This window comes from Enoplosus armatus, chromosome 19 (assembly GCF_043641665.1).
Source record: "Enoplosus armatus isolate fEnoArm2 chromosome 19, fEnoArm2.hap1, whole genome shotgun sequence".
Classification (NCBI taxonomy): domain Eukaryota; kingdom Metazoa; phylum Chordata; class Actinopteri; order Centrarchiformes; family Enoplosidae; genus Enoplosus; species Enoplosus armatus.
The window spans coordinates 5,186,796-5,214,252 of NC_092198.1; the positions used below are offsets into that span (position 1 = coordinate 5,186,796).

A 27,457-nucleotide genomic window follows, 5' to 3' on the forward strand; every position below is an offset into this window, starting at 1 on the left:
CCCGGACTACACCTGAACACATCTTTTTATTTTTCCGCCGCAGCCTCATTGCGTGAGTCTCTATAAATAAATAGTAACCTATTGACTCCTGCTTATTTTATTACAATATTCATACTTAAAGCCAACTCCAAACTTCCACGAAGACACGACAAGGTAAAGTACAAACTATATTGTTAAGAGTAGTGGACAAACCGTGTGAAAGACTGCGCAGTTGTTTCCCTGTCCGACGCCCACAGGCACCTTCAAGTACATACAGCAGCTAGCCCGGGACGCTAACGAGAGCTGGGGAAACAGCAAACATACAGAGAGGGGTCAGATATTTTCATAATGACCGCTGATAAATGTAACTGACCCCTGTACTGTGTAACCCTGGTTTCTATTTGTAAGTCTAAAGAAACACTTACGGCAGCACACGGTTCATTCCCTCGGCTCTTCCACCTGTTGCATTTCCTGAAACTTCCCGCAGAGATCAGTCAAGCCATGTCAACTCGCAGCTAAAGGGATTTGCTGTGAGATTTAGTGAGATTCCAGGTTCCCCAGTTGCGCTCTGCTCTGCACACACTTGGACAATTGCCTTGAGTGGGAATCCAGCGCCGCAGTGTGGATCCACATGCATTACAAGTCTGTGCATTTCCTTCAAAAGAGATGTTGTCCTAAACATGTTAAGAAAAAATCACAAAAATATGCACAGTTAATGATAATTAAGGTGATACAATAGGGGTGCAAACTGTGCCACTGTTTACCCTTGGACCCTTTGAGAAACTTCAATAATCTGCAGTTTAATGCGCGGAAAGGCGCGTTTACGCCGTTTTACGACAGTTTCGTTTGGCGTACGACAGTATCCGTACTTGGACGCAACGTGGAGTTGTTTACTATTTCAGACAGCCCTCTTCGGGTGAAAAGACAGATGTAAGTCCTCAAACCAGAAGCCAGCTGTTGAAAATTGGTCTGTGCGCCTAAAGGAAGAAATGGGGAAGCCAAAGAAAAAGAGTGAGTGTGTGACAAAGTGTTTAAAATATCTGAAATGGCTTTCTAAGCCGGTCGGGCTGGCTATAGCTTGTTGCTAATGCTAACTGCAAGTTTGTCTCATAAACAGGATGACAGCGATATGACTGTATATAACTGTGTAACTGTAAAACACGGCATGCTAAAGTTACTTAATGCATCCAGTTATTGACAATGAATTTAGTAAACTACATATTATCTAACTTAGCTAACACTAGCTGTAGTTGGAACTTGTAAATACAGCTTCTGTGCATCCACATTGAAGTACTGGAAGAATAGTAATCTCACTGTATTGATTATTGCTATTTGTCAGGTGATCTCAGCCGAGCTGAGCTGATGATGATGACTATTGCTGATGTCATCAAGCAGCTGGTTGAAGCCCATGAAGACGGCAAAGACATCAATCTCAACAAGTAAGTCTTCGTCAGTATAGGCATCCAGTCCCTTGTAATGAGGTTATTTAAGTTCAAACTACACCCCACAAGCGTTATATACAAGTTGTATGGATGGAAACTTGTGTTATGTACGGATTACATTCCATATAAAACAGTGTTTTTTTGGCATATTTATATAAAATCATTCACTTCTTCCTGTTGTTTTAATGCAGTGCTGAAGAATTATAAACAGCCTGTCATGCAGTAAAGTCTGACTATAGATTTATCATCATGTAAGTTTTAAAGCATATTGTGAATTATTGTAAGAATCCAGCAGTGTGTTGGATGCACTTACACAAAGGCCGCCAGTGAACTATTATTTTTGCTGCTGATTATTGGCTGATTGATAAGATAGAGATAGAGTTTGACCTTTTTGACCTTTTTTCTGACAGTATGTGAATACAACTGTCAAAGTAGCAACAGTATTTTCTAGTGTGCAGGTACTCCATGTGTTGCATTTATACGAAGACTCAGTCATCTCACTGCTTTAATTTCCAGGATTACAAATGACTACAAAGATGCTCACTAGACTGTGCTATTTTTTTCTCCCTATGATTCTTGTATTTTTTTCAAAAGAGTGAAGACTAAGACTTCAGCTAAATATGGACTTGAAGCCCAGCCTCGATTGGTGGACATCATCGCTGCCGTTCCGCCGCAATACCGTCGTGCTCTGGTGCCCAAACTAAAGGCCAAACCCATCCGCACTGCCAGTGGGGTACGTAGTCCTCAAGTTCCTGTCTGCTACTCTGAGTTTAATGCTGTAACCAAACCGTTGAAATCTATTTCCACTTTAAGTTATTTTATCTAGGCTGTTATGGAACGTTAAAGGTTGAATGTTTTATCAGCTTAAGACTTAAAGACTTAAACTTATATCATACTCAAGTAGAGAGTGCCTGTCATGTTGGCTTTTGGACAGATTGTATGTAGCAAAGTATGAAAGTCGGAGCTGCTAAAAGATACCTTATTACCTGTTTACTGCGAAGGAATAGAAGAATAGTTAAGATATTCAATGCTTCTGTCTCTGACGCAGATCGCAGTTGTGGCTGTGATGTGCAAACCGCATCGATGTCCACACATCAGCTTTACAGGCAACATCTGTGTGTAAGTTAATTTGACTTCATTTTGTTGCAGATCATTAACTTGCATTCATTTAAAATGTACTTGTATAGTGTTTGTCTGTAGATGTGAGCAGCATGTTAATGTATGTACAGAAGCAGAAGGACAAAAACTACAAGAGAGTAAGATGGAAACCCTCTGGAGGGAATTCACTTTTCATTGCTTGTGTTTACAGTTTTGTGACATGTGTATTGTTTTATTGTTCTTGTGTTCAATGTACATCAACTTCTACTCTGGCAGCTACTGTCCCGGTGGACCCGACTCAGACTTTGAGTACTCCACGCAGTCTTACACCGGCTATGAGGTAAGGTAGTTTCAAGGCCACCATTCTGTTGCTAAGTCATGTATTCTGGTCTTGATTGTCTGTGCAAAAAGATAGATCGTGTTTTGAAAAATGTGCTTATTTCTCCTTAAATTCACCCCGCTTACTGTGTTATCCATAACTTTGATAGATATACTTGCTGTTAATATAGCAGCTTTTGTATTTGTGCTTTTACTGTGTCGTCAAGAGAGTCTTCATTTTATGTTTCTGTTTTTTTTTTTTAGTCTTTACTGTTAGTAGTCCAATTTCTCAAGTCAGATCATAGTCTTTATTTTGTAACCTTTAAGATATTCATGTTCATCATGGTTTTTAATCATTTCTGTCCCTCTCTCTCTAATAGCCGACGTCCATGAGAGCAATCCGAGCACGTTATGACCCCTACCTTCAGACCAGACATCGGGTGGAGCAGGTCAGTGTAACCCTGCAGTGTATACAGCCATTTGTTTTGGTATTTTCTTCAATTTAGGCTTGGCTTGGTAGTACCATTACACACAAAATATTTATTTCTGTTTGGTAGCTGTGGAATGTGTCTTCTTTGTGTTGCTGAAACTGCCATTTCCCCAAATCGGCTTCTGTGCAGCGATCGTCTTAGCACTGACAATATATTTAGTATACAGTAATGAGTGTCATGGGGTTTACCCGCCTGCCAAGACCTGACCCCAATTATGCCGTTATTTGAATTTATAGCCACATTAGTCTAATGCAGCAGAGCGAAGGCATTCATTAAAGCAACAGTTAATGTAAAAATCTGTGCTGCCTGAATCTCATCTTTTTTTTATTCAGTTTTAGTTTTATGTGCAATTGCTGCTTGTGTGTTAAGAGTAATTCCAATTTGTTTTGCAAGATATTATGATCAATCGTAATAACTGTTGTAGAGAACTTAAGTGCACTTCACTGTAATGTCTCAATATTGCCAAGTTGCACTGTTGCCGGTTGTGCAAAATTGTTGCATGTTTTCTGTGTGATGTGCAGCTGAAGCAGCTGGGTCACAGCGTGGACAAGGTGGAGTTCATCGTGATGGGCGGGACCTTCATGGCTCTGCCTGAGGAGTACAGAGACTACTTCATCAGGAATCTGCACGACGCCTTGTCAGGACACACCTCCAACAACGTGGCCGAGGCCGTCAGGTACTCAGTAACTCGAGGCTGCAGCCTGCGTCCTCCCCCGTGTCATTACAGCAGCAGTCGCTTCTGTGAAGTTGTTTCTTTTATATATGTATATATAACATCTATAACAGGATATACAGGGAGGTAAACGACACTAAAACACTAACGACAACGACCAGGAGGGCGTTGTTTACTTAAATTTTACATTTACTCAAGTACTTTACTCGAGTCTTTTCTTTTCATGCCACTTTCTACTTCACTACAATTATCTGACAGCTTTAGTTACTAGTTACTTTACGGATTAAGACTTTTGCATTCAAAACATTCAAAGAGTTTATAAAATAAGGTGTTTTGTCATAAATTCAACTACCCAACAGTTTATGCAAGTACAGATGAGATGATTACTATTACTATTTTGATAATCGTTTAAAACATTTCATGGTTCCAGTTTTTTTTGTACCATTGGTTGGACAAAACAAGCATTGTGAAGGTGTCGCTTTTGGCTCTGGGTGATTGTGACGGCATTTCTCACAATTTTCAGAATCAATCGATTTGATGGAGAAAATAATCAGCAGATTAATCCATAATGAAAATAATCAGCAGTTGCAGTCCGATACAGAAGAGTTACAAATGAGCTCCACCTCAACCAACTACAACAGTAATATCCTGCTTACATTAATGCATGAGTAATAATAATCTAATGATATAATATGTAATAGTATAAGTAACAGTAACGGGACATTTTTCTGCATCGAGTACTTACTTTTAATACTGAAGTATATTTCGCTGATTATACTTACATACCTTAACTGAACGTAACATTTTCAGTGCAGGACTTTTACTTATAAAGTAGTAGATGAGTAGTTTTACAGTGTAGTATTAGTACACATCCTTGTTCCCTGGGAGCCCGGCTTCTTCTATTAGTTATTTTGGTGCTGGTGGTCTTTCTTTCACTGATTGAGGTACGAGAGGCAACATTATTGGCAATTTTGACATTTTTATATTCATCTTTATGTTCTGTATAAGAGGTTATCCCCATTCAGTATTCGTATGAGAATATTTAATATTATAATAAAGTCTCCACCAGAGGGAGCTATTCCACCACTTGCAGCGTTTCCCCTACCTTCATTCATTTAGCTTTCTCTCACTGCTTGATGTTTTTCTTCCCACTGTTAATACTATGTGATAGTATAGAGTCACTTACATCAACTTCAAATAGAAAATGTGGTTCAAGGTGAAATATAAGGCCCATTTTGGCAGAGTGACTTTTTCTTTTTTCTTTCCAAATTGTAGGGCTGCAAATAAGAATGGATCTCATTATCAATTAATCTGTGGGTTATTTTGACAATTAATCAATGTACTTTTTACATATACATTTATACATATGTTTAAATTTTCAGTAAATACTAAAAAAAGAAACGACAAAAATGCCATCACCTTTTCCCAGTGCCTATGGGGACATTTTTAAATTGTTTTGTTAACCAATTGTTAAAGAATAAAGCTATTGAATTTTTTAATGAGACAAAAATAAAAAATAAAAGTAGCAAATCCTCACATCTGTGAAGCTGAGAAGAAGAAACCAGAGAATGTTTGCAATTCTTCCTTGATAAATGACTTGAACTTAATGCTTCAGCACCACTTTTGTACACATAAATAAAATAAACAGTGACTATAATTAAGAACTCGGCATTGCATCCCTTCCCTCCCTGTACTCACCCTCCCAACCATTCCCAGTGCAAAAAATGCAGTTTTTCTGAGTGTATTATGCAGCACGGGAAGTATTGTACCATAGTTTTATGCGCATTCACTTCACCCCTCCCGTCTTTCCATTAAACACCAGTAGGAAGCAAAGATATGGTGATTATCTCCACAGAGTTACTTGCTGAATGAACCCATTCAGAATTCAGGAAGAAAATAAGTGAGGCCCTTCTCAGTAAGTCCTCTTTAGTTACTTCCATCGATTTCTCACTTACTGAGTTAGACCGGCTTTGAATGAAACTGGCGTCTGCTCGGCATGGATGAGAAGCAACTTGTCAGATGACTCGGGGAAGATTCAAAGTCAAAGTAGAGCTACCCATTTGTTGAAGAGTTGAAGACGTCATACAGACAGACTTGGCCAAATTATTGCTTTTTCACAGGGCTGAGGCTGTTTGTTTGTCAGCGGGGGCTATTTAATTCCCTAAAGTCCTGATAAGACCCGAGAAGCCAGTTTGGCAGGAGTGTGTCTCTTCCCGTTTGTGTGTGTGTGTGTGTTTGTACGGGCCGGAGTTTGCCTGAATTTGCCCTGCTCTGCTATCAGCATTCTTTATTAAGATGCTATGATTGAGGTAATTGGGGTGGGCTGCTGCTCAGTTTGTTGAAGGCACATGGTTTGGCTGGGAACAGCCCTTATCACAGTGTGTGTGTGTGTGATTGTAATATTTGTGATGTGTGTTTGTCTGGGCGTAAGCGTGTGTGCATGATGCTCATGTATCTGTCTCTCACCACGCTCACCCGGCTCCTGATCTGATCAGAGCCGCACGATACCTCGAGATAATCGCCTGAGATAATAGACTTTTTATTGATTTATCTCGTACGATCTGATCATCCTCTCTGGAGCATAAACTCCTGTAATTGGTGTAAATCAGCCAGCAGACTGTAAAAGATGGACATTTATTGCCAGAAGACACAGAATCAGAAGGAATATTAGCTGGCATGAGGGGAGCTAATGGTCATTGGAGCAGCTGGAGTGGAGAGAATGACAGCAGGCTGGTGTGCCGGGATGAGATGCGTCTGGTCGCTCGCTTGTGTTGTGGGTTTTTTTGCGACTTCGATCAGTGACTCAGATAAGTTTAGAAGCAGCAGTGGAGTCCGATTCAGGCTGGATGAAGTTCAGAAAATATCTGTCTTGAGATTACATCCATAGAATGACAATCATCATCGTACTGCGTCACCGATGACTCTTTCTACATCTGGCTGCTTCTTCTTGTGTCTTCTTTAATCAGCAGACCTGCTGCTGCGTGGATACAATAGGTTTGAAAGAGCCTTGGTCACACAGGATGCGGTTAAAACTAGTTTTTTGAGCAGTTGCAAATAATAATATTTTACTGAAAAGTAATTAGTTGGGGAATTGAGAAGGGAGGGCGATATAAAAAGACAGACAGCAAAGAGATGGAGAGGAAGTTTAAGGACTGTAGGATTTGTTATAATTATAGCTATCAGGGTCAAGTCTTGAAAGTTTGGAAAATGCTTGATTTTCAACATAATCTGGTATTTCATCTACACAATCAATGTAAACCAAAAACCGTTCAATATTTGAAATCAAACGATGCTGACGTCATATTTGTTTGTCTCCTGGCGTCTCAGCTAGCATGAAATAATCATGATCAAAACATGCAATCAAAGTTAAAATGAACAGCTGGTAAAATAAACAAAGTGACATTGATGGCTGTGGGTGTAAAGGAATTCTATCAACTTTATTTTTTGCTTTTGTATTCATAGTAACAATTTAGATGTGATGATAAAAGCTTCAAGAGTCTTGGTTTAGGAACCTTGAAAGTGCTTGAATTTTACTCTTAAAAGCTGTACGAACCCAGAAGTATGTAACTTGCTCTTGACACAAAGAAAACCCATTAATGTGTCATTAAACGTCTTTTTTTTTTTTGCATTACAAACACTTATTTCCTTTATTGCATTAGCGTGTCCTTAATGTGAGGTTAGTATTAACTGTCTGGATAATGAGCCGTGCAAACTCCCAGCATCTGAATCAATGTTGCTAAATGATCCCCAGCATATAGAGCAATCGGAAATAGTCAGTAAGACTGAGTATCTTACAAATTTAAAACATCGTTACCATATCAAAGCAAGGCTGATATCATAAGATATAAGCATATTATGAGCGTATTATGGGCCGCTTCCTCCTGCAGGTACTCTGAGCGCAGCAACACCAAGTGTGTGGGAATCACCATCGAGACCCGGCCCGACTATTGCCTGAAGAGACACCTCAGTGACATGCTGGGTTATGGCTGCACCCGGCTGGAGATAGGAGTCCAGAGTGTGTATGAAGACGTGGCCCGAGACACCAACAGGTCAGTGGGTCAGGGGACGAGCAGACGGATGTAGATAAGAAAGCAGGTCTGATGGTGTTTGTGATGGATAGATTAGTGTTTACCTTCAGGCTTTATGATTTAACTGTGGGGGTTTTTTTCTGTTTCTTCCAGAGGCCACACGGTGCGAGCTGTGTGCGAGTCTTTCCACCTTTCAAAGGACGCCGGCTTCAAAGTGGTCGCCCACATGATGCCAGATCTGCCAAACGTGGGCATGGAGAGGGACGTGGAGCAGTTCATTGTAAGCATTCACAAATGTGATTTTGTTGGGGTGTTTTTTTTGTTGTTTTTTTACGTTTTAGAAGATTTATACAGAATTTTCTTTTCTGGCTGCCAGGCCTCCATTCGTAAGAGCACATAGCTTAGCACATAGTAATAATTTGATGCTGTAATAGTGGGTTAGGGTGAGGGCTGTACACGGGAGCCGTCTCTAAATAAGTGATATCTACATTTTGGAAAAAAGAAAGCTACATGTTACTAAGTAGAAATAATTATTGCATACTATATGTGACCTCACAGCAGAAGCGTTATGCTCCTGAATAAATGACAAAATACCATTATTGATCTAACACGTTGCATAGCATTAGGCTAAGCTGTAATAGTGAACCAAAGTTCCAGATTTATTAAGTGATATTATTAAGTGTGCAATACAAGACTCTGGGATAGTAATTATTATTAATTACCTGTAGTAAACGTTACTATCAGTTAACTGCTAATACACATAGTTCAGACCAGGCGTACATGCAGTTTCCTACAGCCAGCCAAAGTTGCTATGATACGATAGAGATGGGAATAAATAATAAAACATTGTTTAGGTCGTTTACCAATTTTTTTTTTGCAGTGTAGCGATTTGTAAAATGTCCATCAAAGGCGCATTTGTATCATTTCATGTCCCTGTGTTGTATGTTTTGATAGCGATGATTGATGAAGGTTTACAGATACATGCGATGGATGAATGATGCGGATGCTGTGAGTCGCCACAGCCGCGCGGTTGCAATGACGGTTGCTCTTGTATAGATGGAGAAGCTCACTGATGTGGCACAACAGGCAAAATGTCACTTCTTCTTGGCTGTTATTTTCGTTTGCAGGACTAAAGAGTGAGGAGACTGACGGAGGTGTTGATATGCAAACACTGGTGTCAGAGCACATTCTTTTTTTCTTTCTTTTTAAGTTATTTTTTTGGGGCATTTTTCGCCTTTCTCTAACAGTTTGAGCTGGAACTCGTGGTTCATTTTATATGACACACTACCTACTACCTACTCAAGTAACAGTAAAGAGAAACAAAGTGAGTGAAAACTCCAGACTAACAATAATACCAGTAAAGTTCTGCACCAACTCGATCATTAGGTTTATTGTATGTGACATTAGTAATCATGTTCTTCTTCTTTTTGCGTGGCATCGGGGTGCGTCAGCACTACTTATCTCACAGTGGTGTAACAACAAGTAAGTCCTACATGTAGCATCTTAAAATAGAAATGGAAAAGGCTGTGACAGTTGACTCACAGTCCCGACTGTGATGTGACTCGAAAGAAGATCCTGTCAGCTGTCTCTCAACAGCAGGCTCACTTTACAGCTCTGATTGGAAACACGACAGTTATATGAATGTGCAGAATCAGACAATGCTCCTTCCCAACATGTCACGACTGTAGGATGTAAATGAAGACGCAGTTTGAGGCTGTGCACGATTTCGGCTCATTTGGGTTTGTTTTTTACGTTGATAAAACAGAAATCAAGTGATTAAAAACAGAACGATGGAAAATAATAGATGTTACTAATTGGTGCAGGCGAGACTCTGACGCACCCCCCCCCCGACTCTTATCAAAATATGTCACTCATTGTCTCAGAACCAGCAATAGCAGCAATTCCTCTCTCCTTTTCCCAGAAATTCAACTGTTGAACTGCTGATTACTGGCAGTGTGGTGATTCACAAGGGTTTTGCATTACGATGGAGGTGAAAAAGTTCAAAACCTGTGTAATGAGCTTACAAATGAAACAAGATAGACAAAAAAAGAGGATGGAACATTCAGATGTAAAGTGAAAGCAGTTTTGTTCTGCTAAGAGTGGCTGAAACATCTACACTTAACCGGCTAAACTTCAAAACTTATTTTTTCCTCTCCATCATGGTTTTCGACATTGGAAAACTGACCTTTTGGAAAATGACAACAAACGTCTGGTTGGGCAATAGTTGTTGAGACATTTCACTCAAAAGCACAACTGTCAACCTGCTAGTGACCGTCAAGCAAAAGTCAGAGGATCACCAGAGTCACTAGGGTTCATCCTCTGGGGACCATTAATGTATGTACAAACTTTCATGGCAATCCATCCAGTAGCTGTTGAGATAGAAATATCACTTTGTCAATATAGCCGATTACAGTGCACAGCTGTGGTCTTTTGCTTGTATTTATGTGTATTTCACTATTTTGCGATCATAAAATAATAATTGGATCAGCTGCCCCACACAGCAGCGTAAGAACGACTGTTGATTAAAAGGTAGTATTAATGAGCCATGATCAAACCACTGTTTTATCCTTGTTCAGTTATCTTGACAACAGAAACTGAAAAATGTGTTTCTCTGTGTTAAAACTAGCCCGACTAATAGTGGATTTTTTTTGTATTTGAGATTTAAAACTAAATCTGATAATATATCAGTGGATAGACTCTTTTCCTACATGCCCTGATATCTTCGTATCTATACTACCATTATTTACGTTTCTCTACTTATCGGCCGATATATATGCTGATGCTGATAAATCGACGATAAGCTATTATTGCCTGATATATCGGTTGGGCTGTGATTAAAACACATTTTACTGTGGGTGATCAGGGAAGGACAGAATGGAGGTTTAATGAGCTGAGACTCAACAGGGAAACCAAAATGTCTGCCCCACTGCTGACCGGATGTCAGCTGGGATGCACAGTCCAGCTGTTTTAATCACAGAGGACAACGAACAAGAGATTGAACCATTGTCTTATTGAGTTTCCAGATTGAGCGCTGGCGTTATATAGAGTTGTGTGTGTGTGTGTGCGATGTAATTTTGTGTGTTGTAGTTAGAGCTGACTGAGGAAAGTGGGAATGTACTGATGAAGGCAGAAAAAGATTTAATTTGTGGAAGAGAGTTTGTGTCTTCCTGCAGATTTGTTACATTACCTCGGTGTGTGTGTGTGTGTGTGTGTGTGTGTGTGTGTGTGTGTGTGTGTGTGTGTGTGTGTGTGTGTGTGTGTGTGTGTGTGTGTGTGTGTGTGTGTTCGATGGTAATATGGAGGGCAGCAGCAGGGCGGCACAGTGAGAGGAAGCAGATGAAATGTGTATTTGGCCCTCAGAGTCTCTTTCTTTGATTTCCTGTAACACTTCCTGTCCCTACACTTAATTTCTTCCTTCGTCTCTGCTGTCTCATCCCCCACCCCCACCCCCCCCAAGTGTGCTGTCTCAATATTTTCCTCTCTCCTCTCCTGTCCTTGTTTGTCTCTTTCCCCTCATGCTTTTCTCTCCTCTCCATTATCTCTCACTTAATCTTTCTCTTGTCAGTCGTAACTTTCTCTTCTGTTTTGTCAGACGGTCTCTCCTCTTCTCCCCGTCTCTCCTGTCACTTCATCTCTCTCCCCCCTCTCCTCTCTTATCACACCAATTATACAACTTGTGTGTGTGGCTCCCCTTTGCTCCTCCTCATCATATCTAATCTTCCATGTCACACTTGGTGGTAGTGAGTGGGGGGTAAAATATGCAGGTTCCTAAACATCTTCGCTCCGGGATCCAAACTAAGCTTCTCAGGATCACTTTGAACACTGGGTGCATCTAGAAAGAAAGTGGAAGTAATGGCAAGTATTAGATGATGATGTCAGTGTTGTGTTTACAGTGGCCAAACATATCGGTTATTGCAGGTTTCATTTAATGATAAAAAAGATTTGCAATAGAATAGAAAATATTTATGAAGTCCAACGTTAAATCAAAGACAGTCTTCTGTCCCTGTTTTGTAGGATTTGGGAGTGGCAGTATCAAAAATTGAATTTGACCCAGGGACACTGAGAATGAATGGGAACACGTAGACTGTACCGGCTTTTACCGGATTGTCTACATTTCTCTACAAACCAAACCTTTTGTTGAATGGATGAAAAATCTGGATGAATATTTGTTATCTCAAGACTGAGAAAAAATACTTGTGGTGATCATGTTAGCCATAATTGTGGAAGCAGTCCTACACTCAGACTCCAGCTGCCCCGTGACCCTTTTAAAGGACTAAGCAGGAAAATCTCACGAACGGATGAATGAGTGAAAATTCGAGCCCATAGGTTTTGTTTGCTGGATGTATCCAATTAGATGAGAATGGGAAGCAAATGCTGCAAATATGATGCAAGTAGCAGCTGAGGTTTCAGTGGAGGGATGTTTGCTTAAATATAAAACAGCCTCCATGAAAAGGCGTCCCAGTACAGAGCTCTTCACTACTGGTTGCCAACATAAGGAAGCAGGGATCTCCTTGATTTTCTCTTTCTGTTTGCATTAATCACATTCATTCAAACTTGCTTCCTTTTCAGCCATTAACTGTTGCTGGTATGTATTGTCCCGATCAGCCAGCTGGATGACCGCATGTAGGCAGAGCAGCAGCAGCAGCAGGAAAACGTTGCATCCTCCCTGCGTCTATCACGGCTGTCCCGATAATGAAATTCGTTTACAACTTCCTCCCAGCCTGAGATCCTCTCTCACTTATCTCTCGTGTACAGATGCTGCCTGTCCCGAGGGGGGGAGGGGCATTCTTAACGGGGTTCCTCTCCACCGACCAACAGGAGCTCTGATATGTGATCCAAAACAGTAGCAAGTGCAAAGTTAGTGTCTAGCCCCCCCCCCCCCCCCCCCCTTCTTTTTTTTGGTATCAAAGCATCATTTGTCAGATCCCCCCCCCCCCCCCCCCCCCCCTCTCCTTTTTATGTTCAGTGCAGTGCCGTGTGGGACATGTCCTCGTGTGATTACAAACTGTGACGAGAGAGAGATTATGAGATACTGATAATGCGGCCTATTTTGGAGAATGTGCCTCGATTCCAGATCTTCACGGTTCTGATCGTGACAGTCGGTTACAGAGGGGAGGAGAATGACTGGAAATCACACTGATTCCCTTCACTGCACCAAACCAGACACCGAAATATGTCCCCTTCAATTGAATAACTGAGCGCCGTTGTGCTGTCTCTCTGATATGCGCTTTATACAAGCTCAATGGACGTCTGCTGTCTGCCTGTCCAAAATGGCCCCTTGAATGTTCTGACACTTTTCCTTGAGGCTGTCTGGTCATGTTTGGAAAGCCATATGAATGAAATAAAACTGCGGGCATTTCTTTAGAACCTCTTCCATTTCCTTTCTCTTCATTTAAAGAAGCTACGTATCTTTCTGTTAGCTTGACAGTCAAATTTAACCATACATATCACTCCATAAAGTGGTTGAAATACTTGAGTGTGTTAAATTAATTTCATATTGTGTCAGAAGTGCCAAGAAATGCAGTCTGATTTATGCTTGAATGTGTCACATGAATCTTTCTTGCAGGAGTTCTTTGAGAATCCAGCGTTCAGGCCTGACGGTTTGAAGCTCTACCCGACGCTGGTGATCCGAGGTACGGGCCTGTATGAGCTGTGGAAGACGGGCCGGTACAAGAGCTACACGCCCAGCGCCCTGGTGGACCTGGTGGCCCGGATCCTGGCGTTGGTGCCGCCCTGGACACGAGTCTACCGGGTGCAGAGGTGAGACTGTGAATGGGCCTGACGGTCACTGTAGATTAAAACTTCAACACTAAATGATTTCATTTGCACTGTACACATAATCACATAGATTCCTGTTGGCACATGATGTTAATACAGGTGACACTGGCCAACTGTAGCCTCTCATACATGACTGCTGGTTGCGTTGGCATTAGCAAGCCTGATAAGTGCTGGCAGAAAAACGATAGTACCATTGTACATGTTATTTTGAGCTACTTTTAGCCTTAAGATGTTTTGGGAATACAGCCCCTGGTATAGATTTATTTTTATGTGGTGGCATCTGTAATATACCATTTTAAAGCTATTCTTCCATCACTTTATGCATCATCTGCTTCCTGCTCTCGTACCGCCTGTCAGGGACATCCCCATGCCGCTGGTGAGCTCCGGGGTGGAGCACGGCAACCTGCGAGAGTTGGCACTGGCCAGGATGAAGGACATGGGCACGGAGGTGAGACTCAAAGACACCGTGTCAGCCTTATTTTGAGTGAAGAAGCTAATAGACTTTTCAGCTGGGATGCGATCCAAACAGGTACCACTGCCAGCAGACAAATGCTGACTGACTGTTAATTAATAATGTATTGCTATGATAGAGTACGATGGCAGATTAAAAAAAAGTATAGTTTAGAACTGTTGGAGCACCCTCCCTTCCACACGCCCCACATTTATTGAATTAATCTTGGAAGGTAGAAAACCCCAGGCCAGGGTGCACCTAATAGGCTCACCAGCACAACACATGAGGCAGAAGACCCCTGACCAACTTCCATCAAAAAAAAAAACTGTTCATCAGAAAACACCTATGGGGTAAAGAGCCCCCTGTAAGCTTCCATTAGAAACAAAGCATTTATTGACCGTCAGACTGACATAAAGCCACAAAAATCAGTGGCAACTCCAGTTTTCCCACCAACACCACTAATAAAGCTTTTTCTCCCCTGGGCATTCATCGTCACTTACAAAGTCTGTTTTCACTGGCTGAGGCTTTGTTTTTGTACAGACAGAGTGGTGCAACCACATCAGAGATGTGTCACATTTTATGTCACATATTGCACTTAACTTCCACCAAACTGATATGTTGTGCTGAGTTTTCAAATCTTTTCAGTTTTTTAATACTGCAGAATTCTGGGGGCCGCAAATACTCAGTAAATCAGCTACTTTGACAGTAATACAACACAAGAGCAACTGGTGTATCCATTTACAGTGCAGCCAAACAAACACAATTATAAGTATTAAACGAATAAAACAAAAACAATAAGCTTGATGCATACATGTTTTATATTTCAAACTGTTTGTGCCGAATTTCAAATTCATTTGAATGTTTCTCTGCGTGCAGTGTCGAGATGTGAGAACCCGAGAAGTGGGCATTCAGGAGATCCACCACAAAGTCAGACCTTACCAGGTAATGGACCGCTTCCTGGAGATGAAGTACATTCACTTTTCTAGTATTGTTCAAGACGCTGATTGTAAAAAAACAAAAAAAACAAAAGGCTCCTGTTTACCAAATGTTTTTTGTAGAACCTCTCCATTCACTAACAAACATGTTCAGGTGGAGCTGGTGCGGAGGGACTACGTTGCTAACGGCGGCTGGGAGACCTTCCTCTCCTACGAGGATCCGGAGCAAGACATCCTGATTGGGCTGCTGCGTCTGCGTCGCTGCTCCCCACAGTCCTTCCGTCCGGAGCTGAAAGGAGGCGTGTCCATCGTCCGCGAGCTGCACGTCTACGGCAGCGTCGTCCCCGTCAGCAGCCGGGACCCCAGCAAGTTCCAGCATCAGGTGGCAATACTTTCACAAGCACACTCTACATGTGAAGTAGATACCCAAACACTTTTATTTCTTTACCAGCTGTGAATCTGATTGTTTTTCTCAGACACTGTGAGACTCCACTGCTGGCCTGTACTTTCTTTGACCCACATTATTTTGTGGTCAATCTGTTTAGCTTACAGTAACTCTCTTTATCTGTTTACCTCCTTCTTGTTTAGGGTTTCGGTATGATGCTGATGGAGGAGGCGGAGAGAATTGCCAGAGAGGAACATGGCTCCAGCAAACTGGCTGTTATCTCAGGTGAGAAACAAAATGGCACAGGAGAGCATAATTTATCCTCTCCTTAGACGTCCAAATACAAACATCTATTTAAGCCATGTCCTCAGTACAAAAACTGTAATGTCACGTGTGTGCAGTTGTCATCAAGACATAAACATACTGCAAGTTAAAACATTTAAATTAGAAAGTCCAGGGTGAGTTAGAATATGGATTTGTGAATTTTAAGTTTGCACCTCTTAAAGATATTTAAGTCATTCAAGCATTTCACCGACTTGATAAACAAGCATTTGCTCGGGTCAGCACAAGGATCAATATCATATAATGTAAAGCAGCAGTGTTACTGAGCACCTTGTTGTCTTCCCTGGTGTGTTTTTGCAGGTGTAGGAACAAGGAACTACTACAGAAAGATGGGCTATGAGTTGGAGGGACCGTATATGATAAAGGACCTGTATGGACCTGGAATGGACTGAACCCGGACAGTGTTTTTATCTGGACAGTGGATACAGACGCACAAATCCTTTTATTTATCACGACAATATTCTCGGGACATGATTGCTGCAGTATGTTTAGTGAGACTTGTTCTGTTTTCTTAGCATCAGAGGAGATAATGGTTGGCACTTTCTCCCAGTCCATTGTTTTTATCTGGTGCACACCACACAATGCCCCCCCCCCCCCTTTATTTAGATAAGGAGACAGTGTGTAAAGTTTGTAAAGGAATGAAGTAAAGTTTGGGATTTGGGATGAAGCCAGAGCATCAACGAGGACGAGGAGAAACATTCTTTACTGCAACAGTAAAGAAAAAACATCACATTTTTGTCCTTTTCTTAAACAGGTACTAAAATAAAACACAAACAATAGCATGTCGGCATTATAGCTTTCCACACTGAAACAAATGGGTATCACCAGTGCCTTGCCAGTGAACTCAGCAAGCAGAACTGATTCACTTTGACGAGAAATGAGAACAATCCTGCCGCGACATCTTTAATTCCACTCAAATGTTACACGTGTCTGGTGAAGAAAAATCTGAATGTCTAGGTATCCTCCCAAATTATTTTTGTGTGTTCGTCTAGGATGAGAAACCTGTTTAGCGTCACCGTTTGAGCTAATCATGTTTATGTTGCAATTAAATAGAAAACCCATTATGAGTCAAGCGTTCATTATTGGTTGGCTGTGGATGAATGAACAGTGGGAAGTGTCCTTGCTGGGCAGCCGTTGTGTAATTGCGCAATTTTGATATATAGGGCAGGAAATTGAATATTAGTGTTACATAAATTGCTTTTTAAAGCCCCACAGTTAATCCTATTTCTTGGTTTTCTGTCATGCAATCTTGGGACTTCATATATTCTGGTAAATTCCAGATGTTGAACACATCACTTGACCATTTATTTTTCTCTAGAGGAATAAAGTATATTTCAGTTACTGTTTGTGTCCTGTGCCCTTTGTGAGAGAAGCTCTTGATGTTACAGAAATCTCTGCGAGCCATTTCAATAATTAAAATTAAATGAACAGAATAGACGAGAAGGTTTTTCGCCTCCAAAGAAAGGTCACCTCATAAGAGTGGCTCCTGTAATGTATTCCCCAATGTCAAGGGTGCCAGCCCTAGCAGGAGACCCCTTGTGATTGAGCTATGAGAGTGTTTTACTGGCTCATTTGACACAGCCTTTCCAATTACATCTCCATCAGTTACCTGTCTATTGAACATTGACTGAACGCCGTGCTCAGCCGCACTGTTACTGGAAAGGGTTTGTCATTTGAAAAATAGCTCGCAATAAAGCGCAAAAGGCCCATGCGGCGACCTATGTCTCATATAGATTCCCACTGCACGAGGCGATTGAAGCTGAACAGCCATGCGTAATTTCCTGGATGCGGCCGCTGTGTCGTGACTGTGCTGTGTGTGTGTTGGTGTTGCAGTCCTGACGCATTGAGGAATAGGCCACACTCAGGCTTTCTCTCCACGCCTGCTCACTCCTGCTATCAGTTGTGAAATCTGAAAGGACTTTCCCCCCTTTCCGCTCACACTCGCACATCTGATTTGTGCTGTGGAGGAGGCAGAGTTTTGGGTCTAATCTTCACTGCAACATGAGGAGAAGTATAGCAGGTCCACTTTAACTCTACTGAAGTGAAGGTTACAGGGCTTGTCTGAGAAAAGAAGAGAAAAGGGATATGGGGTGTGCTGATGTTGTACTTATTCTACTCCTTCCCAAAGGTTTGCATTATCTGATATCAATTCGTTGTAAAAAATAACGTAATGGATCATCATCAGTCTAGGTTTACACTACCTAAGTTGTAAAATGGAATGGATAATTTTATTGTGGATGACAGATATCACAAGTAGTCACTACGTTTATGTAAGCTATTTAAATATTCATACAGTTAAAATAAAAAATAGAGGTGCAGACTCACAGTAGTGGTGTTATCATAAAATGATTCCTCTTAATATCCATATTGGTACTGAACAAAGTGGTCCATCACAGCCAATCTATACAAGTCAGTGTAGCAGATTAAGTTGAGTGTGTTAGCTTAAAATTCATGGTCCCCAGAGGATGAATTGACTTTTCATCTGGCGCCATCATCAGGTCAACATCTTTATTTGCCAGATATCTGCAAAACCAATTCAACTAACGTTCCCACAAGCCTGCTGTACTTTGTATTTAATGCCTATTAGCTAATGTTAGTATGCTAACATGCTAAACTAGAACAGTGAACACGGTATTAGATCTGCTAAGCATCAGCATGGTTGCTTTGTTACTTTGAGCATTACAGCATGTTAGCATTTAGTTCAAAGCACCACCGTAGCCTCACAGAGCTAGCATGGTGGTAGCGAAACTTAATGTTACTATTCCTCCATGTAGCTTAGTGAGGAAAATGAAGAGGGAATTTCGTACAGAAAAGACCATAACTTTGTAAAATACCAACTTGACTTGACTAACTCAGACTGCTGAAGCCTCATACTAGATTTGGCTGAATTTAAGAAGGCATTTTGCACCAAACACGGACTGTGGATTTTGATCCCAATCTCTTTCATTGTAGTCACGCTAAGAGGGCATCACTCCACAGCCAGTCTTGACAGGAGGAACGACTTAAGGAATTCTTGAAATGCATGTATGGACATGTAAGTACTGTATTAAGAAAGACTTGAATAACCTATATACCTATATAATCTCTCGAATCAGTCATCAGACCCAAATATGCATCAGGAACATATTCAACCCTAAACTTCTCTACTATCAATTCCTCTAGACTCTCTCTCTGGGGATCAGAGGGGTTAGGTGAGCGAGCCTCACTTGCTTAAATCTCCACTTTTCCCGCTGACGTCCACATCACACTCACACACACACACTGCTGAGCTCAGGGGTCTTATCACAAGGACGGGCTGAGAAAATAGGAGGGAGGATGGTTACTTTTATGTAAGCAAAACATGAATTTTACATAATAACAGTCATGTCACTACTCATCATATACAAGTTACAATTTTGTGTTCAAAACAACATTTCAAAAGGGGGTTCTGGACACAATTCATATCCATTTCTTCAGGCATGTGAGCAACAAAAAAAAAATATCTGAAATAAATAGCCATCTAAGATATGGACTGTCAATGACTAAGACTGATGACCAGTAATAAATGCTGTGGACTCGGCATGGATATGATCAGCAACAGTCCTAATGCACGGCTTTAATTTCCTGTTCATGAGGAGGTAGTATATTAGTGATCGTTAGTCACTGTGCTGCCGTCCCTTTTAGTTTTCACACAGTAACATAGTTTGACTTAACTTTCAAAATCCTCTATACTTTAAAAATAGAAAACATCCAAAAATGTTACTGACTGGAATTACTCATAATTAATAAAAACACCGTAAACTACGGTCTTAGTGTGGCATTGGATCAACAACTGTTGCTGACACACTGTCAACAATTAAGACTTATTTATTAGGGTAGTTATTACAAGACTATCACAATGGACAAATGTTTCTATTTTTTTGGTCACTCGCTTTGCATATTTAAAAGACATCTGGAGGCCAAGCGAACAGTTAGATCCATGCTACATCAATGCGTGGTGGAAATATTTGGATAATAAGCACAAGAATTACATGTTAGCTACACTATTCAACAAGTAAAACGCTCATTGAGATAATGGGGAGTCACCAGCAGCAGCAGCAGTAACCCCGTGCATTTCATTTCAGTCGTATATACACACTAAAATTGATTTTCTATGTCAAGCATTCAAGGCCTAAGCAACCACATGGTGCTTACATCAAATACAGCTTGAGTACGTCCCACTAGATCTCTAGATATGGGCTTGTTTGAATATCATTGCGTGTTTTGTCTGCAGTGCAGTCAGGAGCTCGAATGGACCTCACTCCTATTTTCCCTTTATGTGGTTTTTAAAAACACAGTTTATGAATCGAGCCTCTGTTTCTGTGACAAAAATAGCACCCGCAATCCCATATAATCATACATATTTCTTATCGCCGCTTCCCCTGCGGCAGCAAAGTGGCTACCGTTTACACATGTAGGAAGCACTGCAGTCAGGGGGCCCACAGTCAATATTTCCATGTAGTGGCTATAGTGGTTATAGCCATTATGGTCTCTTAAATGCACTCTCTGTCAGCGGGAGTCCTCTTTCAGAGCAGAGCGCATTCTGGCCTCCAGCTGGTCCGCCAGGGGCCGAGCATCCGGGTTTGAGGCAAGCATGTCTAAGAGCAGGGTGCACATGGCTGGACCAGGAGGGGGTGGCAGCGGGGGCGCTCTCTTAAACTTCATAGGGATACACAGCTGGAGGTCAGTGTTCTCCCACAAAGCTTCGCCCAGCGGCATCAGCCAGCCTGAGCGACCCTTGCACACGTAGGCACCTAAAGAGGAAACACAAGGGAAGACACTGTTAAGTCATCATGCAGGAGGTTCCTGACAACAACAGAGACCGCACGGAGCCATGCAATCCCAGTGATTGTGGGCCACACATGTTATTTGCAAGTAGTCAAGTGCCTACTGGGGAGACAAGTTTCCTGTAGTTGCCAACAGAGCCCAAGTGCCCTTAAGACCATGAAGTGTGTGGAAGATTTTGGGAACACACAGGGACACTCAGGATGCATCGTTATTAGACAGGAACAATACAATCACAATCACAATCAACTAACAATGAATGAAAAACAACACAGTATGAGGCCATCACAACAAATAAAAGTCAATACATGGCGTTATCTAATCACATGAAACAAAAACAAATCTCACTTAAATGTGACACTAATGCTGACAAAATCAGATATGCTGTTTGGGATATTATGAATATTGAATTAAAGGAGACTGTGATTTTGTGATGACCATCTTGACTGTTTTTTTGTATGTAAATAAAACAGACCATTAATTGCATTTTTTGCATTGCATTTTAAAGTTTCTTTAAAAAAGAAAATACTAATGCATGATGCCAGTTCTAGTTCTGTATCACACTCCTTTAGCTTTGGGAGAGGCTGACATAAAGAAGCTCTTTGTGTCGTCACTCTTAAAAATCGCCTAAACTCTCAAACATCAGATCATTTGATCGTACTTCATGATGAATCCAATCCATGATGATGTTTGTTAAATATTGTCAGACAGCTAATCTACTTATTATAGCCAAACACTGGACCAGTCTTATGCAGCAGGTCTTGATGAACTGTGGGACACAGTCGGTTGTGAATGCCGCTGTGAAGCTGTATTAAGCACATATCAAGTGTGGGTTAAGAGTACTGCACGTTACCCTTTTTTTTATGAGGGGCACCTGCCTGATTAAACTGATTACAAGTGAACGTGCACTTCAGTGCTCAAGACCGAAACTGCAGTCTGTAAACATAAAGCTGCAAGAGGCTAAATACATATAGTAGCTCTAACAGTCAGTATGCATACTAAAAAAAATGAACTGGACAAGCTGAAAACTAATTGTTGAAGTTGGTGACAAACACCTCAGAAAAGAATAAATAACTATTACATTTTTGAAAATCTATCTGGCAGATTAGTTCTCAGAAGTTGGGCAAATTTGAAGTACCAAGATGAGCTTCCTCTTATTTCATATCTTTATGAAGTTGATCATTAAGGGTTTTGGCTTCTGATCAGAATAATTAAGAAAGATAAAACTCTGGGCTCCAATAACTTGAATTGGTCATTTGTCTTTATTTGACATTTTCTAGACTAAATGATTGATCAAAAAACCCAAAAACATGTAGATTAATGAGGAGAAACTAAATCATTAGTTGTATCCCTAAAATGTAGCAACCCCCTAAAAAATTAAGAGGATTATCTGTGAAAGTAATTAAAAGGCATCGATTGTTACTTAATCTCAAACTTTCTTGTGGAGTTTTCTGGACGATGCTCAACACTGAACCCTGACCTAAACACTTGGGGTAGAAGTCTATAGTCTGGCCTGGTGAACTGCCAGCCATGATTTCCTAACCTGACTGCGCAAAAAAGCCAACGAGCACAGGGCTTCAACAAGGACAAACACAAGAGGTTGTGTGTTGCTCCTTGACTATATTCTCTCCGCTCCCCTGCCTAGTCAAATAACTGTGTGGGTGTGTGGGTCTTGAGAGAGGATAAAGTAAAATAATGGACCATTTTATCTGTCTGAGAAAAGCCTCCAGCTGCCTCTTCCCATTTTCTCACTGACAAAGAGGATTGTGATCGGGGCTACTAAATTCCATTTAGCCTTTTTTTTTTCCATTTGAATCCACTGAAACCCCTCTCTCCCTCCAATCATAACCATTTCATTCAGCCTAATGGAGTATCTGTGACTCAGGGAGGGTCTCAGGCACTAAATTTGGGGATAATGGTTCATATCCCCCCCCCTGACTCCAGGTCGGCTCTGGCCAGACCCATTTTTTGTGAATAAAATGAGACATCTGTATTACAGCCATTTCATTACTCTCACACAGTGGAGCGCAGAGCAGAACTGAGCCCTGCCTCCATTAACACGCTTCCTCATCCCGTGGCCACATGGGGTTTCTGACAGGAAAACAGGACATTAAAAAAAGAGATTAAAATCTCAATGCTGTTCTGCAGAGGTATAGTGCAATGCTTGGCACAGCGCTTCTCTTTGGACATATTGAATTGTCCAGAGCTTTGCAAACTATATGGGTCCAATTCACTGCATCAAAGTTCTATGTGATTACAAGTCATTTACGGCTAAGACAAATAATGAAATGAAATTACACAAATACCAACATTAACGTCAATCAGTCATTAATGTAGGCAACATTTCCAGATGATTCAGAAACTGGTATCTCACATGCTGCTGCCAACAACAGCACTTTAGGAGTAGGAAAGGCAGAATGACATGCTGTCGGTTTGTATTATAATAAATAGACCTACTGTAATGCATATCAAAATGTACATACCATAAATCATTCACATCTTTGCCATTTAGATTTATGATTGTACCAGCCATGGTTGATGAATGTATGATGTATAGCACGTGACATTTTTAATATGTGTCAATTAATTAAGTCAAACTCGATTCGGTGCGAGGCGTCATCAACCTGTCTGACCACACACTCAACCTTTCCAACCTTTCTGTGAGCGCTCCGACTGGTGAGCAGGATACAACATGACATGCCTATATCTGTCGGCGTGTTGCTTTGGTTGCTCACACTGTTTTGTTCGAGGAAAGGCGACACTTGGTATTCTCAATCTCTTTTTCTCTAGTCTCCTCTATTGACTCTGCATTGTATACTTGCCCAGCTGTTCCTGCGTGGTCCCTTCTTCCACTAAGGTGATTCTCTCCAGGACAGCCCAGAACATCACGCCCAGGGAGAAGATGTCTGCCTGGGCTGTGTAGGTCAGTCCACCCCACACCTCTGGAGCCATGTAGAAGTCGGAGCCACAGGTGGAGGAGAAGTGTTGCCTGGTCAGATCACCATCCACCAGCCCTTCACTCATCTTGCTTAGACCAAAATCTGCCACCTAGAGGTGGGATGGGGAGATTAACAGCTTGCTTTGTGTTGGCATCAAAGTTTTTTCCCCAAATGTATGACTCTAGAAATGTTTATTTTCTTTTCCTTTAGGCTTATACCTTATGTAAAAAGGTAATGTCCTAATGCCTGATGTTTTATTTTTCCCTTGGAAAAAACCTATGTGAACATTTGTAGAGGCTGAGATATGGACTGTAAATAGACTACAGAGCTAATTAGACCATAGACAGAAAATGAATCAGCAACTATTTTGAACATTGCTTTAAACACTAATAATTTTAAGTAAAAGTGTTTCTTCTCAAATGTGATTTTTCTTTGTATTCTGTGATAGTAAACTGAATAGCTTTGGGCTTTGGACTGTTGGTCTGACAAAACAATACATTTGAATACGTCAACTTGGGTTTTGGGCAGTTGGGATAGGCTTTTTTTGTTTGTTTTTAATCAATAATGAAAAGAATCCTTAGTTGTAGCTCAACAACACATCAAGTTGTGTACTGACTGTGTACTGAATGCCACTTGATCTGACGTAAACATTGTCACGTCACAACAATCTGCCTACCTTGACAACAGGGCCTTTCGTTGTCACACAGACCAGCACGTTGTCAGGCTTCAGGTCTCGGTGGGTGATGCCCAGACTGTGCAGGAAGGCCACAGCACTGCAGAGCTGTCGCACCACGCTGTGGTTACGCTGGGTGTCTGGTGGCCTGGAGAGCAGGTACTGATTCAAGTCACCCCCGTCACAGTACTCCATCACGAGCCACAGGGCCAAGCAGCGCAGGGGTCCCGGCTGCTCTTCCTCCCTCTCGGCTGGTCTCTTCCTGCCTCTGTTTTGAGGCCTTTGTGGAGTTGTGGAATCGGATGCATTGGATTTAGCCTTATCCTGAGGCTTGGCCCTGGCCTGGACGATGTTGGCCCTGTCCTGAAGTCTAGAGACAGAGTTACTCCTCCTCTGGGTGTTATTGCTTTCCTGACTTTGTGGTCCTCTGACTACAATGCCCTTCAGCACGCTCTCAACTAGACGTAGAGGCAGTTTCCCTGGTTTAAGAGGCTTCAGGCTCCTTGGCCCCGTCTGTAGGAGGCAGCTGTGAAGTGCAATTACATTGACATGGTTCTTGGCTGTGGCTCTCATGGCCCACAGTTCTTGCAGGTAGAGTTCAATGCACTCCGGGTTGCTGCAGGGCAGCCGCTTGATAGCCACCCTCTGTCCTGTTTTGGCAATATGGCCCTCAAAGACCACACCATAGCTGCCTCGTCCTACCTCCTTCTCTAAAGTGTAGAGCTCCTCCATCCCCCACAGGAGCTTGGGCCTGATGCGAGTGCTGACAAAAATAAAATAACTAAGATTAGCGTGACAAAAAAGTAACGCCCACAACTGTCAGATGTCTAGTATTAACAAAGAATAGCTGGCAAACGTTTAGCTACAACACTTAACCAGACTGTCCCTCAGATTTTTAAGTTTACGTTATAACAGAGCCCCAAGATTAAGCCGGGGATGCTTAATTAAACTCAGCTGGGAGTCCTAACGCTAACGTTACACTTCACAACTAACGTCACTATAACGTTAACGTTGTGCGCTCGAGATTACGTAACTAATCTTATCTACCCAGTTGCACAATAGAGACTAAATTTAGTATACAAACATTAACTTACATTTCTTAGCAAGTGGCCTCGGGACCATATGAAGTTAGTTAGTGACTGAGTCTATCATGGCGCTGTCTGGGGAAAACAAACACAAAGCTCTTGCTTCACATTAGCTCTCGTTAATGAGATTTAAAACTTACCCCCAATACTTCAGCTTACATTACCAGCGATGAATCGTCTTTAATCTAATATCTACTTTTTTAATTGTTGATAAAGTAGCGGACAACAACATTAACGTTACGCCACTGAACTGAATATACGACAAAACTTCCGTGTTTAAATTCGGAGCGTCCCGCTCTGTGTGTACGTGCACCGTGATTGGCTGCGGAAATTCAACCGCGTGATGTGATTGGTTGGTAGCAGAATATGATTCGAACGTCTCAGAGCCACCACAGGTTGCGACTTCTAATGAGGAAATTATCACGTCCTATCAGCCAGGTTTAATGTTTTTTAAAGGTATGGAAACGGACTATTGACCTCAGAGGAAATGAAAATAGTCAATGAAGCATTAATTTTAAGGGGTAGCAATATATATTAACACAGTATAGAGAGATATTATCTCAAACACAATGCCGAGTGACACAGTTTTCAAGCGGAAAGGTTTGACAGGCGTCCTTCAAAAGCAGAAGTGAGGAGGTTACAAATAGTTAATGAAGTTCCTCATACAATTTGGATTTAAGATATACACCACAAAACGAAACCTTATAATTTTGCCATATTGTTGAAGAACTGTCAGACACATTTGGCCATTCAACAGGTTAAATTACTCAGAGAGAGAAAGAATAAGTTGTACCTGACCGGAAGTATTTTCGCCTATTTTGGTAGATTGACACATTAGACGGAAATACATGCTTCAGTGGGTCCTCGGTTTTCCGTACTGACAAGCATAATGAAAAAAGTGCTGAGAATGCCTTACTAAAGTGCAAAATCTGAATCAGTGGTCTATTATAAGCTGGGACAGTTTTGTAATCAAGCCATTTCATTTGACAAAAAAGTACTGAAAATGCAAAAACACCTATCTTCCCTCATTGCTGCAGTCCTATTTAATCACAAAAGACCTTCAGAGCAACACACACACACACACACACACACACGTACACACATACACAATGAGTGGGTGCTGGATCAGTATCGACTGTTTTTCGGTGGAGGAGCGGCTACAGTGGTGATGACAGATAACAGCATTGGTGTGTGTATGTGTATGTGTGTTTGTTCTTCTGAGAGAATATAATAGGAAACATGGTGATTCATTGCACTGAAGCACACTGTGAAAGAAAAGAGCAGCTTTGAAGTGTATGCACGTGTGGTATGCGTGTGTGTGCTTGCTTATGTGATCCATAGCTTTTATCAGAGATGCCAATCATGAATACTCTACATTACTTGAGGAAGATGGAGTCAGTCACACTTGACTTATTTTTATCTTGAAGCAAATGCCCTCTACTCTATTATCATATCTCACTTGCTTTGACAGATATCTGGAAGCAGACATTGGGCATAATATAGAGTGCATTCTGGCTGGAGAATTTATTAGGAAATATTTTGTGGGAACCAGAATTACATTTCCTGACTAATTCAATAAAGCATCCCAGGCACCTCCAAAAAGATGTTAATGAGTCCAATAAGAATTATAGTTTTAATCACCTCTGTTTTCAGACTAATTGTGTTTCTGTGGGGGCTTTGCTTGCTAATCATGGAGTCCAGCAACAGGAGGGGCAACAGTAATTATTTCCTTGATTGAGGTCAAAACCCTTGCATTTAATCCTGAGGTCTATCCCGCGCTCCCCACACACAAAGAGTAAACATCTTCTCAGCATCCCATACTCAATTTCACAGCAGTCACTCTTTTACAAATGATGATTTTCTTCCTCAGTAAGCCAGCCTTTCACGGGGAAGTCTGCCACATTGTCTGCCACCATTGTCATGTCTTGATTGTGTAAACCCGGTGTCTTTACGTTACAGTTTTATGGGAAATAAAGTTTTTCTGGCTGCAGATACCCCTTGGTAACTTGCAGCAGGCACTGAAAAGAAAATATCTGA

General features: G+C 41.4%; 3 protein-coding genes across 3 annotated transcripts in view; 1 reads left to right on the forward strand and 2 right to left on the reverse strand.

Annotated features, from left to right (window-relative positions):
• The window catches only part of LOC139302724 (kinesin-like protein KIF13B), a 32,088-nt gene extending 31,817 nt beyond the window's left edge, over positions 1-271 (reverse strand). The window contains exon 1 of the mRNA XM_070926438.1: positions 193-271. The gene's annotated coding sequence lies outside the window, so the exon portion shown is untranslated. The remainder of the gene's footprint in view (positions 1-192) is intronic.
• On the forward strand, positions 111-17,262 carry elp3 (elongator acetyltransferase complex subunit 3). Its single transcript, XM_070926439.1, has 16 exons — positions 111-153; positions 882-990; positions 1,319-1,418; positions 2,016-2,154; positions 2,470-2,540; positions 2,796-2,859; positions 3,218-3,286; positions 3,850-4,004; positions 7,889-8,050; positions 8,183-8,309; positions 13,596-13,789; positions 14,165-14,255; positions 15,135-15,200; positions 15,348-15,575; positions 15,782-15,863; positions 16,221-17,262. Exons 2-16 carry the CDS (start codon positions 969-971, stop codon positions 16,310-16,312), a joined length of 1,662 nt encoding a protein of 553 aa, XP_070782540.1. The 5' UTR covers positions 111-153; positions 882-968; the 3' UTR covers positions 16,313-17,262.
• Positions 17,263-20,447: 3,185 nt separating this feature from the next.
• LOC139302410 (serine/threonine-protein kinase pdik1l-B) lies at positions 20,448-25,600 on the reverse strand. The gene is made up of 4 exons (XM_070926088.1): positions 25,561-25,600; positions 24,339-25,098; positions 23,546-23,771; positions 20,448-20,692 (listed from the first exon to the last, which is right to left on the reverse strand). Exons 2-4 carry the CDS (start codon positions 25,065-25,067, stop codon positions 20,448-20,450), a joined length of 1,200 nt encoding a protein of 399 aa, XP_070782189.1. The 5' UTR covers positions 25,068-25,098; positions 25,561-25,600.
• Positions 25,601-27,457: the final 1,857 nt, after the last annotated feature.

Excerpts from the sequence above, each read along its gene's own strand:
- elp3 (XM_070926439.1), top strand. The coding sequence starts at position 969 with ATGGGGAAGCCAAAGAAAAAGA. Across the intron at positions 3,287-3,849 it reads CCAGACATCGGGTGGAGCAG|CTGAAGCAGCTGGGTCACAG; the intron begins GTCAGTGTAACC and ends TGTGATGTGCAG. Across the intron at positions 8,051-8,182 it reads GTGGCCCGAGACACCAACAG|AGGCCACACGGTGCGAGCTG; the intron begins GTCAGTGGGTCA and ends TGTTTCTTCCAG.
- LOC139302410 (XM_070926088.1), bottom strand. The coding sequence starts at position 25,067 with ATGGAGGAGCTCTACACTTTAGAGAAGGAGGTAGGACGAGGCAGCTAT. Across the intron at positions 23,772-24,338 it reads CGAAAGGCCCTGTTGTCAAG|GTGGCAGATTTTGGTCTAAG; the intron begins GTAGGCAGATTG and ends TCCCACCTCTAG. Across the intron at positions 20,693-23,545 it reads GACCACGCAGGAACAGCTGG|GTGCCTACGTGTGCAAGGGT; the intron begins GCAAGTATACAA and ends TTTCCTCTTTAG.